The sequence below is a fragment of the Equus przewalskii genome, chromosome 21 (genome assembly GCF_037783145.1).
Source record: "Equus przewalskii isolate Varuska chromosome 21, EquPr2, whole genome shotgun sequence".
In the NCBI taxonomy this organism is placed as follows: Eukaryota; Metazoa; Chordata; class Mammalia; order Perissodactyla; family Equidae; genus Equus; species Equus przewalskii.
Genome location: NC_091851.1, coordinates 7,230,559 through 7,250,716, shown reverse-complemented (window position 1 = coordinate 7,250,716; position 20,158 = coordinate 7,230,559). Strand labels below are relative to the sequence as shown.

General features: G+C 43.6%; 1 protein-coding gene across 1 annotated transcript in view; it reads left to right on the top strand.

Annotated features, from left to right (window-relative positions):
- Window positions 1–20,158, top strand: part of PCSK2 (proprotein convertase subtilisin/kexin type 2) — a 262,007-nt gene that overhangs the window by 176,643 nt on the left and 65,206 nt on the right. Inside the window, exon 6 of the mRNA XM_070588775.1 lies at window positions 15,560–15,636. Within this exon, the coding sequence (XP_070444876.1) occupies window positions 15,560–15,636 (77 nt within the window). The remainder of the gene's footprint in view (window positions 1–15,559; window positions 15,637–20,158) is intronic.

The window sequence follows — 20,158 nt, the reverse complement described above, 5'->3', positions numbered from 1 at the left end:
GCCGTCTCAGTGGACCCAGCAGGGTAGCAGGTCTGTTGTCTCCAGCTGGGTGGTCACAGGTGAGCACAGCGATCAGTTCCTAGCCTCAGGAAAGGTGCTTATCCTTAAGGAAATGCCAATGTGGGGGAAAGTTGCATGGTTATCTTAAGGCCATTTGTTCTTGCCATAGGAAATGTTTAAAGCAGATATACAATGCATGCTCAATGGCCACGGTTAGGCCCTTTTGGAAAAAACAAAGTCAGGCTGAATTAGGTTTACACCAAATGGCTTCCTCATATACTCCAATATATCCTATTGCTTGCCATTTCTATTTGTCAAATGTACAAAAGTACAAGGAATGAAAAAGTGAACGTTTAAAGGTTTGGCAAGCCTTAGAAGCATACTTGTGTTGTGCTGCCAATTCCAAAAACAAATGATCTCATTTTAATAATTTTGTTAATGCACAGAAAATGAACAGGCTCCACCCGCTAAGTCGCACAACATCAAATGACACTGGAGTCCACAAAACCATTCGGACAATTCTTGTAATTAGTTCGTTCATTCATTTAACATGCACTGGAAGTCTGCTATACGCACATTAGCATCAAGTAAAAGACACAGGCCACATCCTTGAACCCTAGCAGTGAACTGGAGGGATGGAAAAGTGAGGCAAGTATTATGGAGGGACATCATCTATCCACAGCAGCATCATGTGGGAAGGGCTCTTCTTGAATGAGGTGATATCTGAGCCGACTCAAGTTAGCCAGATCTAGGTAGGAGATCTGGGGAGGAGATTCCAGACAGATGAAACAGCCCCAAGGACAGGCATGAACAGAGCTGCATGCAGGGGAGCAGGAAAGAAGAACCCTGGAGCCCTGGATTAGCTCCCAGGGCTGTGGAACAAAGTGCCACAGAACAACAGAAATTGATTCTCTCTCAGTTCTGGAGGCCGGAAGTCTGAGACCAAGGTGCCTGCAGGCCTGGTCCTTCCAGAATTCTGAGGGAGTCTGTTCCCTGCCTCTCTCCTAGTTTCTGGTGCTTGTTCACACCCCTTGGTGGTCCTTGGCTTGTAGACCCATCACTCCAATCCGTCTCCATCTACACCTGGCGTCCTCCTGCCGTGTGCCTCTGTCTCCTCACATGACCTTCCCATAAGGACAATAGTCATTGGACTTAGGGCCCTCCCTAATCTAGTATGACCTCATTTAACTTGTTTACGTCGGCAAAGACACTATTTCCAAATAAGGTCACATTCACAGGAGGTTAGGTCTTCCATATCAGAGTTACAACTTCAGTGTATCTTTCTGGGAGGCACACTGCAACTCACAACAAGCAGGGTTCTATAAACTTCAGCCCATCCTTTGCCTTTTTGTTGTTGTGTAGGAATAAGGTTTTATGGAAACACAACCACACCCATTTGCTTACATATCATATCATTTTCTTTTCTTTTTTTTTTTTTTGAGGAAGATTAGCCCTGAGCTAACATCTGCTGCCAATCCTCCTCTTTTTTGCTGAGGAAGACTGGCCCTGAGCTAACATCCATGCCCATCTTCCTCCACTTTATATGTGGGATGCCTGCCACAGCATGGCTTGATAAGTGGTGCGTAAGTCCACCCCAGGGATCCTAACTGGCGAATCCCAGGCTGCCGAAGCAGAATGTGCAAACTTAACTCCTGCGTCACTGGGCCAGCCCGTGCTTATATATCATTGACGGCTGCTTTCCCACTGCAAAAGCAGAGATGACTCCTTGTGACAGAAACCGTATTGCCCACAAAGCCTGAAACATGTACCATCTGACCCTTTCCAGAAAATGTTTGGTGACCTCTGAGCTGGAGAGAAATTGGGAGTAGGCCAGTCACCAAAGAACTTGGGGGTGAAGCTAAGGAGTGAGAACTTGACCTGCAAACTCCGGGGATGTAGTCGGGTGCTGGTCGGAAGTGTGCCAACGCAAAATGGGATGGAGAAGCCGAAAAAGACAGTTGAGTAGGAGAGGGATTTGCAGGGCTCACGGAGACGTTTTGGTGACTAGAGAGGAGAGAGGTAAGAGAACACGCAGTGGAGAGTGGAGAAGGAAATGTGGACTTTTGAAATTTTGACAGAGTCACTGTTCTGGGTTATGAGAAGAGCAAGGAAGATGCTGAGTTGTTGGAGTCAGGGAGAAGGCCATGGAATGGGAAGGCAAAGGGACCAGAAGAGCATTCTTCTTGGTTCTTAGAAACATCGAGAATGATGATGGCAGCAGGAGGGGCAGGAACGCCATAAGGCAAGGGCATGTCATCCCCAGAAGATCTAGAGCAGGAGATTTCCCTTCCAGGGGACCAGTTCCATAATTCTATTGCCGCATCTCCTGTACACAAAGTGATTGTGTGATGAATGCGGGTTCTGGTGTTCCATCCTTTTAGCAACTTAATAAGCTGTGTGCGCAGCCTCCAAATGAAGGCTGTAATCACTTTTCCATAGCTTATGAATTATGAAGTTGGATTCCCATCACAAATGCTGTCAAAGTTTTTTGGCTTCAAAACCAATTAAAATGATGAATAGCTGTGAAAGGAACCAGAAGTGCATTTAATCTTTCTCCAGAACAGTTGGAGATCAGTCCTTTTTTGTGTCACATTTCACATCAGCTGGGAACATAAAATTGGTCTTGTTCAAAGGTAAGACTCAAACAACTTCTTCATGAAAGGGAACTGATCCACTTAGTTTTTTTTCAGCTATAAACACTGAGATATTTACAATGTGCCTTGTCTTCCTTTTTGCTTATTTCCCAAGGTCATAACACTCTATTTCCGTCTTCTCCTTTTAGCAAGCTTATCCTAAAAGAATCACCAAAGCAGAGAGTAATTGTTTGAAGCAAAAAGAGACAAGTGAGAAGATTGTCAACAAGTTTTTGAGTCTGATTTATTATGGATGCGACAGTAGGTAGCAACGCAAAGCCCTGAGTCCTTCCCCAGGCATCTCACCACCGTTTAATATATCTTAGTTCTTCATGCTCCCACTCAGTTCCAAGGGTGCTGGGATAAGCAAGGTGCTCAGGCTCATCATTTCTTTCTTTACTTTTTATCATAAGAAATAGCTGTAGATGCCATGCAGTACAGAGAGAGATGAGGATGAGTCTGAATTCTAGTACCAACTCAACACTTCTAGCTGAAAAACCTTGAGTGAATCATATAATCTCATTAATCCTCAGTTTTCTTATCTGTGAAATGGGGGTTACAAAATGAGGGTTACTCAAAACTGTTGTGAAGTTCAACTGAAATTAGTTTGTTGAATTATACACATAATTTACACATAAAACATATGTATATGTATAATAGCAATAGACCCGTGTGATATATTTACTATTCATATAGCTGTGCTTTTGACAGAAGGACAAGTATTATGTAAGGTGTGTCTAAGACAGCCTCCAACGCATGGTATTTGGTCAGAACAACCCCTTGCATGAGGTGACTCAGCTATCAGTGAACTCATCTTTACTATTTTTAGGGCTGAAAAAGGAGAGGCAGGTGATACCAAAGTTGTGTGATTGGTCACACGGGAAGGGCTGTAAACTCATGTCCCCGTCTCCCCCAGGACATCTGGACTCAAAGTAGTGGCCTTGACCTCAGCAGCCATTCAAAGGCAAGCAGAACGCCCACAGAGGACGCAAAGGAGGAACCTTGAGCATCTATCTACCACCCTGTAGAATATCCAGTCAAAAGAGAGGGAAACACAAATTGTCTTGTATCTCGTCACCTTGACAACACAAATTTAGAGCCTGGCTGCTGCACTATCTTCTGATTCCTGTTCCAGAGCTGGGTCTCACTCTCTGCGTGCTCGTGCACGTGGCTGCTGGGGCAGGGCCTGGCCAGCACACCCGGTCTTTGCAGAACAGCAGGAATCAGTCTGGAATTGCCTTTCGCGCCAGCTACCCCGGCCCCTTCAATCTTCCACCCTCACAAGTTCCGTAACAGCAGTTATGTAAGCCCGTCTGTTGGCTGCCCCACTTCTGTGCCAGGTCCCGGAGTGCATCCCCACGGTCACGGTGTGTGACCGCTCCCCTCGCCGTCTCATTATGGTATTAAGGCTAAATTTGACTGCCTTTCTTAAACTCGCATCTTTTCTTTACCTTCAACCTGAAATTAACCATTGCTTCTGTGTCACCCTCTCCTGGACTGATGGGGAATGAAGTGACAGAGGTTCGCAGCACTGCCACGAGCTGCTTTTATACAACTCGCTCCAGGTCAACTTTCTCATCATAGGGGCACGGAGACCTCAGCAGAGAAGGCCACTGGGAAAGAAGAGAATCCAGCAGGGCTGGCACAGGCCTGGGAGAAGGGACCAGTTTAGCACCCTCCCCTGAGTGGGCTGGCTCCTGAGCTTGGATGGGCTCCAAGCGGTATCTATAATCAAAGCGGGCAAATTTGGACGATGAGGCCAAGCAATTACCTGAGCACAGAATCACAACATCCTGTGGTTGCCTCTGTGCACCCTCATTTGTACTAAGTCCAAATTACGTCTTTCTATATTGTTAACTTTAGTTTACCTCTATCATTTGTTAGAATCCAGGAAACTCAAATCATTTCTTATCAGGAAAGAGGCAGGGTGTAAAAATAAGCACGCATTGCAATATAAACTCATTTTTAAAGGAATATTTTAACTCCTATTGCTGTTAAAGCAGCTTGGCATCCAGTTTGTATTTTTAAAGTTTTGATGGAGACTTTATTTTAAGCAGCAGGAGGCAAAAATAATTCAAACCTTAATATTCATCAAAATTTACTTCACAGCGGGAAACCCTTGCCTCTGAACTTTAGTGCTTCTTTCCTGCAGAATCGACCCCCCCAAAAGCCCTCACCTGCCAGAAGCTGGTAGAATTCAGCAATATTCTGCATCATAATCACACACTTTATCTTGCTTTCCTTCGTTTTCTTCGGTTAGTCAGGCCTCTCCATCAGGGCCAAAGGAGTCCACTGTGACGACTACTTTCAGACCTGACCTTCTCCATAGAGAGAACTTCAGACTGAGAGATGCCCAGGAGCTCCTGATGCCCCGGAAATGCCACGCTGCCATCTCTGCTATTGGAGACTGAGTTCCTTAGCTTTTTTCAATGTCCATTCTCTTCTGTTAAATTATATTGGGAAGGGCAATGTACTGAGTTTATTCATGCTAAGATATGAATGGCTTATCAAATTCAATTTCTTCCTGTGGAAAAGTTTAGGTAGAACAGGGAGGAGGGGAAGCGGGAGAAGAAGATCATAACAGGGAGATTATGGATGTGTGGAGAAGTGCAGGGCAAGGGCACACCTGGCCCTGTGTACCCGTTTTACAAATAGAGGAATCAGGGTGCACACATGAGTCCTGTTCCAATGCAGACTCAGATCCATCCAGTCTGGGGTACAGCCTGAGATTCGGCATTTCCATCAAGTTCTCAGGTGATGTCAGTGCTGCAGGTCCACAGGTCACACTTTAAGCAGCAAAGGGGACGGAATATGAGCGATGAAAAAAGGTATTAGCTCAGTGGTTCTCCACCTTGGGTATACATCAAAATCACCTGACAAGTTATTGTTGTTTTTAACTACTGATGCCCAAGCCTCACTTCGGATCGATTAAATCAGAATCTAGAGATCACTCAAGTGTTCATACTTCTCGAAGCAGCCCAGGCAGTGCTGCTGAGCAGCCTGAGTTGAGAAGCACTGTTAGCTAACTAAGGACGTTGTTGAAAACTTGAGTGTCGGTGCATAACTAATTCATTAGCTCATGAGGGCTAAAGACAAGATACCCCACCTAAGGGCATCTCCCTCTCCAATGGTGGCTTCTTATGCACAATGCCTGGCACATAGTTGGTACTCAAGAAATACTTGTTCAATGAAAAAATAATTGATTGGCAGAATGCATGAGTGAATGAAGACTTTTGAAGGCCAACAGTCTAAAGGACTGAGGCTATAATGTTGAAATGACAAGTGATAGGGTTGAGATTTGAGGACAAAAAGTCTTTCCCATGACTCCTTCAGATCCCTCGTATAGATGTTCAATACTTGGGCCACTCTTCAAGCTGACTCTGCGGAAACTGGAGAATTCAAAGCCTTAAATATCACCATTGCTTATTCTGGTGTTTCCCAAACATCCACCAGTCACAACGCAGCTTCACAATTTTTCCTATGGGTGCTATTATTAATCTAGTATATTTCCTTAAATTGACTCACCTTTTTAACATAAATGAATGCGTTTTAAAGGGAAATTGTAAATCACTGTTTCAAATAGAAAAACAACCAATATCCCTTGGCATAAAAAGAAGTAGCTGTTAAAAGAAATACAGTGAAAGCTCCTCAAGCTGAATGTTGCTGCCTGCCAGTGCTTGCCTCTGTCAGACAAGAAGACGAATTAGCAAGGAACAGGGAGGTAGCGAAGACACGGCAGCACTTAACGGAGACACCGTTGGCGTGAGAACAAGGACTGGAGGAATGTTCTGAAAGGAGCCGCAGTCTGGCCCTGCAGCACCACGTGATTGAAGGCCCCACGTGTGCGCCTCTCGTGGACACCACTCTCCACCAGTCATTCTCAAACTGTGCTCAGAAACCCGAGGGCCCCCAAGTAATGCCAAAGAGGCTCTGGAAAAAGGGAGGTATTTCCAAGATTCTAGTTTCTAAGGAATCCAGTCATCAATGCTATTTGTCTCATATACAATGTGAGGTTTGTTTTTCAAAACAGTCCATCTTCTAAGAGGAAAACACGATCAACAGAGGAAAAAGGAACAGGTTGAAGTTTGCTGTTGAAAGCAGCAGAATTAGCTTTCTCTTTGGAAGCGTATTTGCTGCTTTAGGCCTCAAAGGCGTTATGTATACCTCAGAGGAGAGAATTCACTAAATAACCATGCTGTTAAAAAATGAAGGGATCAGAGGCCAGCCCAATGGCATAGTGGTTAAGTTGGCGTGCTCTGCTCCAGCCAGCCCAGGGTTCGTGGGTTCAGATGCCAGGAGTGGACCCAGCACCATTCCTCAAGCCAAACTGTGGCGGCATCTCACATAAAACAGAGGAAGATTTGCACAGACCTTAGTTCAGGGCAATCCTCCTCACTAAAAAAAAAAAAAAAAAAAAAAAAATTAGTGGATCATACAAAGCAAGAGACATGTGTCCTGGCACTTTAGTGAGGTGTGTCCCAGTGTGAGGGCTAAATTATTAGCTCAGTTTACATACTTGAATTTGGACAAAATGACCCATTGATGTTTTAGGGAGTAAATCTACTAAATTATGCTTTTGTTATTTGCTAGATATTTGCCTTTCTCTTTTAAACAACACACACAGTAGAACGTGATGGTTATGATTCTAATGTAGAGAGGCAAGACGGCACAGATAGGGGGAGGCCTCTGGAGCCAGACTGCCTGGTCTGAATCCCTGCTCGCCTCCTTTCATCTGTGTGACCTTGGGCAAAATATTCAACCTCTCTGTGCCTCAGTCTCCTTGCTCACAGAACAAGAGTGATAAGAGTACTATCACATGAGGCCATCATAAGGAGGAGCCAATGAATGCAAAGCATCTAAAAGAGTTCCTTGCACAAAATAAGCACTCGATATGTATTACCTGTTATTATTATGGCAAAAAAACCTTTATACAAAATAAAAGGGTATGTCTTCCTTCCACCCCGGACCCCATGCTCCTCCCTAGACACAAAGCACTATAAAAAGGCTCTTGTGCATCTTTTCAGAAATCCTCAATGTGTTTCCCATCAAGTACATCCTGTCTTCTATTCAAATGGGGGCCGCTATGCTCTCTATTCTACACGTTGCCTTTTTCACTTAACAATATTTCCTGGGAGTGAGTTCGCTGTGGGCCCCGTGCCTCATTCTTTGCTGGGACTGCGGTTTCTCCTCGTGTGGGAGCACCATCATCTATTTTAAGTCATCCCCACGTTGGACACTTAAGCTCTTTCTAGTCCTTCACTTTTACAATCATGCTGCCGTGAATACTTTGGAAAGCGAGTATTTCATACATGTGTGAGTACATCTTTAGGATAGAGGCTTAGAAGTGGGATGGCTGGTCCAGGAGTCTGTGCATCTTCTCTCATCAGAGATTGCACCAATTTTCACACTAACCACCTGTGCACACAAGTGTCTCTTTCCCTTCGTTCTTAGAATAGTATTTTAAATACATAAAACAAAATACATAGGATAATCAAGGGAAGCAATTATGTGGAAACACAAAAGATTAAAAACACACATTTGTGATATGGTAATATGTGTCTTTACTAATGCATTAAATATCAAAATCTGGTGGCAGGTAAGAGTAGAAAAGATATTTCAGCATCTTTGCAACAATTAAAATGTGATATGAAAGTACATTTGGTGACAAGCTCACAGGAATAGTACTGTGGCTTGTAGTCTCCATTCATAATTGAAGGAAATGGTAAATTTGCATTGGCACCTAATGAAAACAAAGATGTAGATTTTTTTCTGAACACATTTTGGACCCTGTCTTAGAGCCAGCTCTTGGAGATTAATTACAATGAGTGGCAGCTTCCCTTCGATGCATCAGGTCAGCCCCAGGAATTCATGCTTTTAGGGCAGCTCTTAAAATTCGTGCGTGGGAATCGGCCTCAGTCTAGCTTCATACAGGCTTCATTGGCCTTATAAAATACCTCCTGTAAAAGACGAGCCAAGAAGTCATGGGCAGGCAGAGATAACGCTAAAGAAGCCGTCCAGAGGTGCTGCCTGGACTGTTTCTTAGAGATGGTAACAGCCCACTTCTTCCTTTATTACGTCTGCTCTCCTACACCACAGGGTTTTGGAGAATATTAAATAAAAGAAGAGAATTTAAACTCTTTTGAAAAACCTAAAGGCACTCTATTAATTTAGGGTACTATGTGAACCATTGGGAATTAATCTTATTGCCTCCTCTTATTAGTTTAGTGCTTAGAACTTCTCTGAAATCTGCTGATAAGAGTGACATTGAGGGCCAAAGGATGGAGCTGCTCGGCTTTGGAAAATACAAAATGCCCAGTAGTCCTAGACCTGGCTTGCGGCACGGTGGCACTTGCCCAGGCTGTCTCTTATGTTGCATCGTTCCTCTTACCTGGAGAGTACTCCAGTGACTAGAGAAACTACCAGAATTTCCAGGAGCAAAAAGGAAGCAGTGATAGGAGGTGTCAAACCCACAGTCACAGAACATACTGTCACTGGAAAAATACGGGTCTCTGGAAATCTTAGGAGTATAGAAGAAAGACTGCAAACAATTTTCTGACTATGCATTTTTTTTTTTATTTTTTGAGTGCTGGAGAAATGTTAAATTTCATTAAGTTTTACAGCCAGACTTAATATAGACATAAATCCCTTTAATGTTGGTTTCAGTCAAAAGTGAGCTGAACATTATCGTTAAACCAGTGCAAGTGGGAGAATTATTCGAGGAAAATCAAAATAGGCACAGTTGGGAACATTCAGCCACGACCATATTAGATGCAAGTAGGTGCAGTAGCAAAATTCTTTAGGCTCTAATGGCCTGGGCTATTTTGCTGTTCCGTTTCCATACAGATGAGCTTTGTTCTGGGGCAACAGGGTTGCAGTTTGAGAGCCTATCTGGGGGAGCTCATTTCTCTTTCATTAGGCCATGAGCACAGTGCAATTTCAGCTAATACTGTTACACAGCTCCTAGCTGGGTTATTTGGTTAAATGCCTTCAGGGAAAGTAGCAAGCCAGAAGAAAGGGACAAATTCGATGTAGTTTCTTGTTCTGAGATCCTATAGCTATAGAATTACATTGGTGATTAATCATACGCCATGCTGTACCCATGATGATAAACTCCTATTGTTTGATATATTATTTAAGTCTGGCATTACTGGACATTTCACAGGGGACATCTTGTCTCCCTGGTACCATTTCTTTGAGGTCTGAGCGTATATACGATTGTAACTAGAGAGACCTATTTCTTACCGTGCCTCCTAGACCTGCTAGTACTTACCTGGTACATTTGTGTGAAATTGAAAAAGGTGCCCCTACCGGTGGGCAAGTTGCAAAACAGCACCCTCCTTCTGGGCAAACAAATTAGAAAATGTGCCCTCTCTGGGCAGAAGAATGAGAAAACGGTGGCCCATCTGGGCTGACCAGTTATCTTTGGAAGCCCCACCCCACGGCAGATAGCTTGCAGTCTGTCCGGGCAGCCCCCAATTCCTCCCCATGGGCATGCACCCTAATGCAAGGCACAACCTGCATGGCTGTACATGGCAGCCCTGATTACAGATACCACTTTCCTAATTTTATAGTCAAACCACAGAGTTTGCTCCAGCGGACCCCTATATTAGACACATTGGCCTACTGCAAGAGTCCAGTATTGTCAGAATACCAATGCAGCATCACTTTTAAAATTGAAAGGTGCATGAGGCCTTGTGTAGCAGCCAGCACATGTACCCATATCACCTGAGCGATGACCCCTGCGAGCCGGAGGGCCTTACTGAGAACACCTACCTCTCTCTGCCCAGGGCGATGTCTGATCATGGGAACAGATAGATTCTTGTAGATGGAAAGACAGAAGAACTAGAGGGTTGGTGACCCTAGGAGCAGCCCTCAACCAGTGCTGGGCAGGGGGTTGGTGTAAACAACGGTGGGGCTTCCTCTCCATCCCAGTAGGTGCTCTCTGCTGCCTCCATGAGCGCCCCAGTGGGCTGAGCCCTAGTTTCTGAGTGCTGTAACGCCTGATAACCCACCTTTGATTGGCGTGAACCCAGGAGAAGTAAACTTCAAACTCCAGGCCATGCAGCGAGGCTGGTTTACATCAGCTTCCTTTTCAGCAGCTACAGCCCTCCTACAGAGAAGGAGACACACGACAGGCATGTCTCACAGCAAAGGAGGCTCCTCAGGACAACAAGGACAGGGTGCTATGCTACAGTGCAGGCCTCAGGCTATCAAAGGGCAACCTGGGAGCCCAACAGGCCTAGGATGTCAGTCAAGGGTTGGCAAACTCTTTCTATAAGAGATAGTAAATATTTTAAGATTTGTGGGCTTCTGTCGCAACTAAAGTCGGTTGTTGTAGTGCAAAAGCAGACATAGGCAATCCGTAAACAAATGACTATGTTCCAATAAAACTTTATTTACAAAAACAGGTGGTGGGCCAGATTTGGCCTGTGGGCCTTATTTTGTGACTCTTTCCATCAAAGACGATGGACACAAAAGGAGAAGTAAGAAATGAGAGAATGCCCACACTATATTGGGCAATATGCTTGCCAGCTTGTATCTATTCCTTCATTTTATCCTCAGAGCAACCAAGTAGTTATAGTCTTACCATCTGCGTTTTAAAGACAAGGAAAGTATGGTTTCCAGAAAACAGGAATATTGCCAAAGCCAAATAGTCTCAAGGGTTCAGTCTCAGTGGTCTCAGAAGCTTCTCTGAGAATGCTAAAACAGTGGCCATGGTTACCACTGGGTTCTTACCAACTGGCCTGGTAAGACCAGCCCTGGTGTTGACATGTGCCATTTGTCAGCCTGTGCTTTTGATAGCCTCACAAATGCAGCACCTCAGACGTAACATGTCCAAAGATTTCGTGAACATAAGTCCCTTGTCATTTCTTAGCTTAATGTGCAGGCAGGCCGTCTGACGGACAAGTGCCGGTGCAAACAGCAGCCAAACCTATAACTATTAAACTTCCTTGCTGAACGCTAATCTAATCTTCTGTCTGACTGTGCACTCAAATATTCAGAAATTAAGCCTTAAAATTATCAAATACCAGAGGTGTCCTTCCCCCCACATTCAACTTTTATAAGAGAAAATGAGCCATCATCAGAAGTTTCTTCCAGAAATAACTTCCAGGGAAGCCCGAGGTCACTTTGGATTCAGCCCAGTCTCCCTTTCTGTGTGATGGTACAATGATAATTCAAGTTCTTAATGATGACTCTGAGTCATCCTGATCCTGAATCATCAATGATTAAATTCTGTTCACTAAACAGTTAGTATTTTTTAAAGCAAGAACATAGACTAATGCATTTTAGGAAGAAGTTAGGGAAAAGTTCAAACCAAAACAACCATCTGGCTTAGCCCAGAATGACCAGAGCATTAAATTTACAGAGACATCACTTCTCCCAAATGTTCGTGCAAGTCAAGGCCAGTTTAATTTATTCCTGTACACAAATAATTTTACAGAAGACAACATAATAATTCAAATCAATAAATGATTAGGTTCTGGCTATAAAAGTATAAACAGAACCCTTGCAAAAAATTGTTCATTGTTCTTCCTTGCTATCAACCATTTGAGTTTTAGCCAGAAAATGTACAGCCAAGCAAGAACAACTGTTTGCCTTCTTTAATACTCGGTATAGACTGTTACTCAAGGAATTAAGCATTAGTCATCAAATTAATTGTAAGGACAACAAAATAATTAGACTTCCTAAGTCATCATCCATTCAACGTTCAGAGGTGAATTTGACCCCAGGCAACACATGGCCTTTCTTCTTGTTATAAAAGTGGTCTCATAGTTTGTGGATTCTGGGCAAAGGCTCTGCTCTCAGAACTCTCCGATTCCTCGCTCTGGCGCCCACCCACCTCAGGGCAAGCCATTTTCTCCAGAGTCAGAAATTGGAGGCAAAAAGCCTCAGCTCAGACCACAGGTGATAATCATGAGCCAGAAAGGTAAGCCAGGGTGGAAAGTTTATGAAACCAGTCGATCACTGAGGCAGAAACACGAAGGTGCCGAAACTTCTGATTTTATTTTTCTTTAATTGAATTCAACATCTACCTGCCAGCCTGATTGCACTAATGGTGAAAACTTGACCTTGGTCAACTCAGATTTTGCCCCTACCTCCCTGTCTCCAGAATTTCCCTCAAGCTTCAAAGGACTAACACAGCATTAAGGAGAGGGGAACGGGGTCCTGGAGCTTGTTTCTCATCATCTGTCCTCCTTGGACCTACTGCCGCATCCCCACTCCCACTGTCCCGGGTCATCACTTCATGCAGATCCTGCCTGAACCCTGGATCCTCATTGTCCTGACCTCTGAACTTTTTAGGCCAGCTGGTTCTCCCTGTCATGTTCTCACTAATCTCAGCCTCCCACAAAATATTCTGCTGCTCTCTGCTCTGCGCTGAGGGTCATGGGAAGGCAGAGTGGGGTCACCCAAGCCTCTCAGCCAAGATGCCTCGCAGAGCCGCTTCCGATCTGCAGCTCCTTGCCCCTGTCACAGGATGAGTCTCAGACCTCTTTGAGGTTGGACATTCCAACATACCCCCATCCCACTCTCAGAACACAGCTCAGAAGAAAGAGGTAGCACTCAGGGCCCCCTCTGAAGGCCCCACAATGGCTAATCGCTGAATTTTCCATCCAACTTGCCTCAGAACAGGGAATTTTAGTCTATTCCAGGGAGAAACAAACCAGGCTTAGCAAACAGTCTTCTGAATCTATTGCTTAAGTTTCAACCTCAGCTTTGAAACCCAAAACAAAAAGTATTAACCTGTGTTTCTCTGGGTATTCCTACCTCACCAACTCCATCTAAAAATGCTCTTGTCTGAAAAATTCAGGGAAGGCTAGGGATAACAGAACATACTTAGGAAAGACAAATAAGTTACTGTTTCAAAACAGTATCCCTCAAAAGAACTGAGATCCAAATATCTCAAGAAAAATCAAGAAAAATAATGCCAAAACTGAGAGGGTCTCCCAGAGAAAAGGATGACAGACCAGATAGAGAATTCAACTTTAAAGGTGAATGAAAGAAGCTTGGGATCTAAGTGGAGAAGGAGGGGCAGAACTGGGGACGTGCCAATAATTATGGCTGGTGGAGACAGGAAGAGGTCCTCTCTGCAGGCCAGGGGTTGAAGGAAGACCCTGATTCTGGAAGAAAGAATAGATGTAGTCAAGACTCAAAATACAGGGACTGGTCCAAATTTTGAATAGACTAGTAGGGGTTGTGAGAAATGAGGGATTGTTTTTCAATGGGTATAAATGTTTTATTATTGCAAATGAATAAATTCTGGAACACTGCTGTGCGACACCATCAATAATCTGGTATTGTGCACTTTAAAATATGTTAAGAGGATAGATCTTATGTTAAATGTTCTTACAGAAAAAACAAACCCACCCAGATACAAAAGAATACAAGGGGATTTGGATGGATATGTTTGGTACCTTGGTTGTGGTGATGGTATCATGTGTATGCATATGTCCGAAGTCATCAAGATGAGTACATTAAATGTGTGGAGTGTTTTGAATATCTATTATACCTTAAGAAAACTAAAGAAATTTAAATTTAAAAATTTTTAAAAACAAATTTCAGGGTGACTTCTGTCCCAAGCAAAACATCTAAATAGGATTGCAGTTGTTATAATCACAACTACTGGTGACTGGTAGCTCTTTGTCATCCAGCCAATGGAAACACAAACTAATGGAACTGGTCAATTTTCTCTTAAAAACATTGTGTCACTAATACACTAAGTTTGCAAATTAAATTGTGTCACAAACTAAAATGTTTTACCCCATAAAGGAGCCATATTCCTGATAATGTCTCAGGATACCTGGAATTGAGAAATGCCCAAGCTGGAATATGCATCCACCCAGGGTTTCCAAGCCCAATGTATAGTGTGGCCCAGAAAACCATCTGGGGTCTCTACTACAGACTCAGAAACAACAGAGAGAAGAATGGGGTGCGGAGAAGGGAGCTTCTCAGAGCCCAGCCCCCCAAGGCAAGCAGAGAAGGCAGTGGGGAAGAATGGATTAGTCACCAAATGGTGGTGGATCATCTCTCATCATTGACCAAAATAAAAGGCCAACCAACTAAAGACCTAAGTGGAAAAAATTAAAACATGAAATCACATAAAGACAAGTCAAGTGAATAAATAATTGATTTCTGTGGAAAGACTCTCAATGAAAAAAAAAAGGAGGTGTTGGATTGCATAGAATTTAAACTTCTAACCATAGCCTATAGGGTTTAAGACTTCACCCAGTTTGCAATTGTACATTTATTTGTTTGATCATTTAATTGATGTCTGTCCCCCAACTAGGCCATAAGTTACACAAGGGCAGGGATGTCACCATTGTGTCCCCATACTTGGAAAAGTCTCTGCATCTATTAGACTCTTAATGATATTTGCTGAGTGGGTGAATGAGATTGATATTGTGGACAGCGTTAGGGGCTTGGGCAGGGGTCTAACACCCCTATGTGTAAAGGAGGCAAGCCTACGTCAGTCTGAAGCAGCAAGCTGGAAGTGAGCCTTCTGCATAAAGCAAGAAAATTCTAGCGGCCACCTCACTTGTGCCACGAGAACTAGAACATTCTGGCCATCAGCCCAAGGAAATTTAACATAAGCCTTGGATTCCAGGTGAACCCCAGTTACCCACAACGGGTAACGCAACCTCAAATGAAGACAGTCCTGGAGAGCACAGGACTCAACTTTGCTAGCCCCTTAAAGGCCTGAAATAGGATAGGATAAGGAAGCCTGGAAAAGGGATAAAGGGGGACAGGAAGATCCAAGGACACACCTCAGCTCTGCCACCATTTTGCCAGGGCGGGTGCAGAGCAGAACATTGACACCGCGCCCAGGGAGGGACTATCAACATGTGACTAACGCAGGGTCTCGCAGCGCTTTCTCTAGCCTGTGCCCCTGGCCTTACTGACCTGGTGTGACACCTTGTGTCTTTCAGAATGCCGAAGCGAGTTATGACTTCAGCAGCAACGATCCCTATCCGTACCCCCGGTATACAGACGACTGGTTTAACAGGTAAACAGCCTCGCCAGGGGTCTTTGACTTTAGCTTTGGGGGTTTCTGTTGCTCCGTTTTGTTTTTAAGGTTTGACCATTGCCAACAAAATAATCTCAATGCTTCACTAAATTATATTGTGATTTTTCTTCTTCATGACTACATTCTCTAAATTCTTGGATCTTTTTCGTATTGCAATGTTCCTCTAGAATTCTCTTTTGACTATTTCATGGTGTTGAACTAGGAATTATTGGCCACTTTCATCTATTAAAGGTAAAAGGAAACAGAAATAGTAAGAAATATCTCCTCAGGCCCCAGGCGGGGCTTTAACACAGGCTGACTTCACTCGAGCTGTTCAAACTATTGCTGAGGAACTTCTGCCCCACGGCTCTGGGTCCAGATGTTGTTGGAAAGCGTTTCTGCTGTAACCTTGTCACACCTCGCATAGTCCCTTTCAACAGAGCAGTAATTGGCAGAGGTTTGAAGTATTGCTTACCGTGCAAAACTACCCAGAGGTCCATCCAAAGGGGTGACTTCTCTTCAGCCTATCTTGCAACTAAACATATAAATGCAGTCTATTTTTTCCCCAAGTAAAATTCTTGCCTAAATGGTTGATTGCATTTAAGACATATCAAGAAATAAAGATGTATCATTTACTTAATCAAAGAATATCATACTTTTTAAATCTAGTGCTTTCCTGTTATTGTTGTTCTTGGGTGAACTTCATTAGAACATACAAACTTCAGCTAATAGTATAAAATTATAGTACCTGGGGGCCGGCCCCGGGGCCTAGTGGTTAAGTTCGGTGGGATGCGTTTCAGCATCCCAGGTTCGGTTCCCAGGCGTGGATCTACACCATGATGTAGCAGTGACCCACGTACAAAATAGAGGAAGATTGGCACAGATGTTAGCTCAGGATGAATCTTCCTCAGGAAAGAAAAAATTACAGTAGGTATACAGCACTTTATTCATTTCTTTTACTTCTCATGGCAAACTCACGGTAGACAAAATGAATGTTGTCATACTTAGTTTAGTGATAAGGAAACAGGCTCAGAAGGTTGAGTGACTTCCCTGCTCAAACAATTAGTATACTCAAAGCCAACACTTGAACTCGAGTTTCATAAATGTTTCTAAATCCAAATTGTACGATTCTCTTAGAAGCATCATTTTTATTATAAAAAACAAGAAGCATCGTGGCCAGAGAGTGGCCAGGGACAGGTTCCCAGTGGCCTGAGGAGCATAAACTCTGTCCCTCCAGTTAGCAAGTTGACCTAAGAATGTGTAGGGTACAGACAGGGCGTGTGGATTGGGGGGCTTGACCATTACAGAAAATGACAAAGAAGGAAATACAATTCAAATTTGCAACATTTTAAAAAGATCATCGCCGATGTCCAATAGCACAATTCACTCTCTATCGACTGCCTCTTCAGCTTTAAAATTATCATACAGTGTTTGGAAGTGTGTGTTTAGGGGTTGAGGCTGTATAAAAAAAGTCTGAGAAATTTGACATGAAGTGTCTCTTACCTCCCTGACTGGCAACCCTGGATCCTAGCATGCCCTTGGTGAATAAATCATTTTCAGAGACAGGGACGTGAAGTTACCAAACAGTTGTCACTAAGTTAGGAGAGAGACATAACTGGTAACGGCAGTCTGGAACAGTGTGTTGAGAAGGCCCATGAGGGAGTGCCCGGCTTCAACCTGATTGATGACTAATCGTCTATATGATATCAGAAAGGGCAGTAGCAACATGTATGCCAGCTGCTTGCCATCTCTCTGCAGCTAGATGGTACTAAACTCATCTTTGATGTGTTGATCCAAGCATAATAATTTACTGACAGAATGGCTTCCCTACCCATCCCATTTTCTGAACCCAAACACAGCCTCCCCCTACCTGTGTGATATGCTGTAAGAATATTCTTTTTTTAAAAAGGAGGAAACGTCTTCTATCTTAAATATTTTCATTTGCAAATTTGTTCTTGAAAGTTTAATTTTAAACTGGCTAAAATCCTCTTACTAGGACTAATTAGTGCTTAGTGCCATAAAATTCTTCATTGTCAGTGGTAAAAATTCCCAAGTGTCCAACTGCCCAAGACACAGTCACAGTGAGTCAGGCAAGCATGATCCTTGCCTCTTGGGGAGCCAATGACTCAAGGTACAGTGTCTACTTTGACCAATAAATTGGGGCTTTTTTCAATTATCAAGTCATTTTCAAAGATGCTCATCCACCATGGCTTGTTAGATTGGATGGTGCCATAGTTGAAATCATGGCCTCTCAAAACATAAGTACCATTGTAAATGATTATGGGAGGAAGGTAAGTCAGAGTTCAAGGCCACAGCACTGGGGGGATCCATGGTCCGAAAGATTAGGTGTGTCCTGGAGATGATTCCTGCTTGGCACAAGGAGAATTTAAACAGAGCATCCTTCCCATGAGTGTAGGATACATTTTTTTAAAAATGCCCCTGGGATGAAATACGCGTGGTATTTTCTTCAGTACAACTTAGGGTTTGGAGCAGGAGGGAGGGGAATGACTAGGGCTCGAGAGGAAGTAAAATTGGCACAAGTTAATCATTGCTAAAGCCAGGCAATGAGTACATGAGATTTCACTCTACTTTTGTATGTCTTTGATGTTTTTCACAATAAGAAGTAAATTTAAAGAGCATAGGGCATAAAAAGAGGCAATAAACAGAACTGGGACTTTAGTTCAGTACCCGTGAAACTATCAGTCTTGGTGTGCAAGCTTCTGAAGAGCTTGCAATGTCCTAGGAGGAGGTGGCAGATGCCCGAATCACTACCGTGCTGAGCGTAGCCAAGGCTAAAATAACACAAGGAAAGTTAACGCCTATTAAGCAGTTACTATGTTTCAAGCACTGGTTTAAGTGGTTTGCATGTGATAATTTAATTAATTCTCATAATAACCCTCTGAAATAGGTATTGTCTTTATTATCCCCATTTTGGAAACTGAGTCATGGACAGGTTAAGTAACTTGTGCAAGGTGACACAGCTAATAAGTGGTGGAGACAGGATTTGACACCAGTGAGGGGGCCATTACATGCACTGCCTCATGATAAAGATGCTTTGGAGAGCACGGAAAAATTATCCCTGGCTGGGGAAGCTGGGGTATCTCCTTGAAGAGGTGGCACTGGTCTAGGATTTAAATGAAGGCAATAGGTAGAGTTGTGGGGGCAAGTGTGTTCTGGGGTAAGGGTACCATTTAGTGAAGAAGGGGAGGTAGGAGGTGCAGACACGTTCACAAGGCGGTCTGGAGAACCGGTCTGGGAGTTAGAGACCGCTGCATGGGTCTAAGAAGGTTTCACAGAAGAGATGGGCATGACAGGTTTGGAGAGGCTGCTAGGAGAAAGGAGAAAGAGAGACTTTGCGGTCGGATAGGAAACTGGGCCAGGGGCACAGACAAGGACCATTCTCCCACTGCACTCAAGGAATGTGCTACCCAGAGGCTCCGGGAACATTAAGCCCAGCACTGGCCGAGGTTTTCTGCCAATCCAGCATGAGCCTCTGGCTGGCTGTGCAGCCACCGAGGCATGCCACCTTCAGGTGTTCTCTTTGGGCATGGGCACCAAATCCAATGCCCCATCTCTGTTCAGTAGAATTGGGGCTCTTGAGATATGCTCATTTCAACACACACCAAAACACCAAAACTCCAGTATAGGGCCGACTGAGCAATGGGCTTGCTGCAATTGCCATTCCAGCCACACTGCCTGCCACAAAAGCCAGTTAGAACTCAAATGCAAGTGCTGCACAGGAACAGGGAGTGGCTCCCCATCACAGGGTTCTCACTGCTGCAGAACGTAGAAAATAAAATGCTCTACAACGGGCACTCCAGAGCAAGCAGGGAAAACATTCCCCTTGGCTGGGAAATTGGGTTCAATAGCAGCGTGTCTCCTGGGCTTTCCTGACACTAAACCATCTTACTGTACCGTCCATACTTATTTGTTAACTTGTTTCCCCTCAAGCGTACATTTCTTTAAGAATACATTTAAAACTCAAAGCCAAAACTCATTACGAAAGATAGCTTCATACATATGCAGAGATTCTTTTGAGGGATATGGATAATATTAGAATTTCTTGCCCTGTGCTTAATTTGATTCTGTAGGATTATTCCTTTTTAAGCAGAGCAAGTGTATATATTCTACTGTGAACCATTTTATAATCACACGCAGTATCTGAGCTCCAGGGGTATATTTGAAACACAGTTGAGAAATTTGGAAAAGGAAATTTCTTATCATCAGAGATCTACAGACGGCCTAGCTTACAATTAGAGAAATACAGATGGCCAAGCAAAATAATAATAGTAAGACGAAGAGTAGTAATAACCCAAATTGCAAAAAGGTAGAAAATAATACTCATTTAATGGCGTCGATAATGTGCCAAACAGATATAACTGATTTTCTGTGAGGTATCAGGATCTAGCATTACATTTTTTTGCTTATTGCCATTCAATTTTTTTCCTTTATCTTTTTCTTCTTTCTTTTCTTTCATCATATCTATATGAGAAGATGGATGCTAGCCAAACCTATTGTGGTA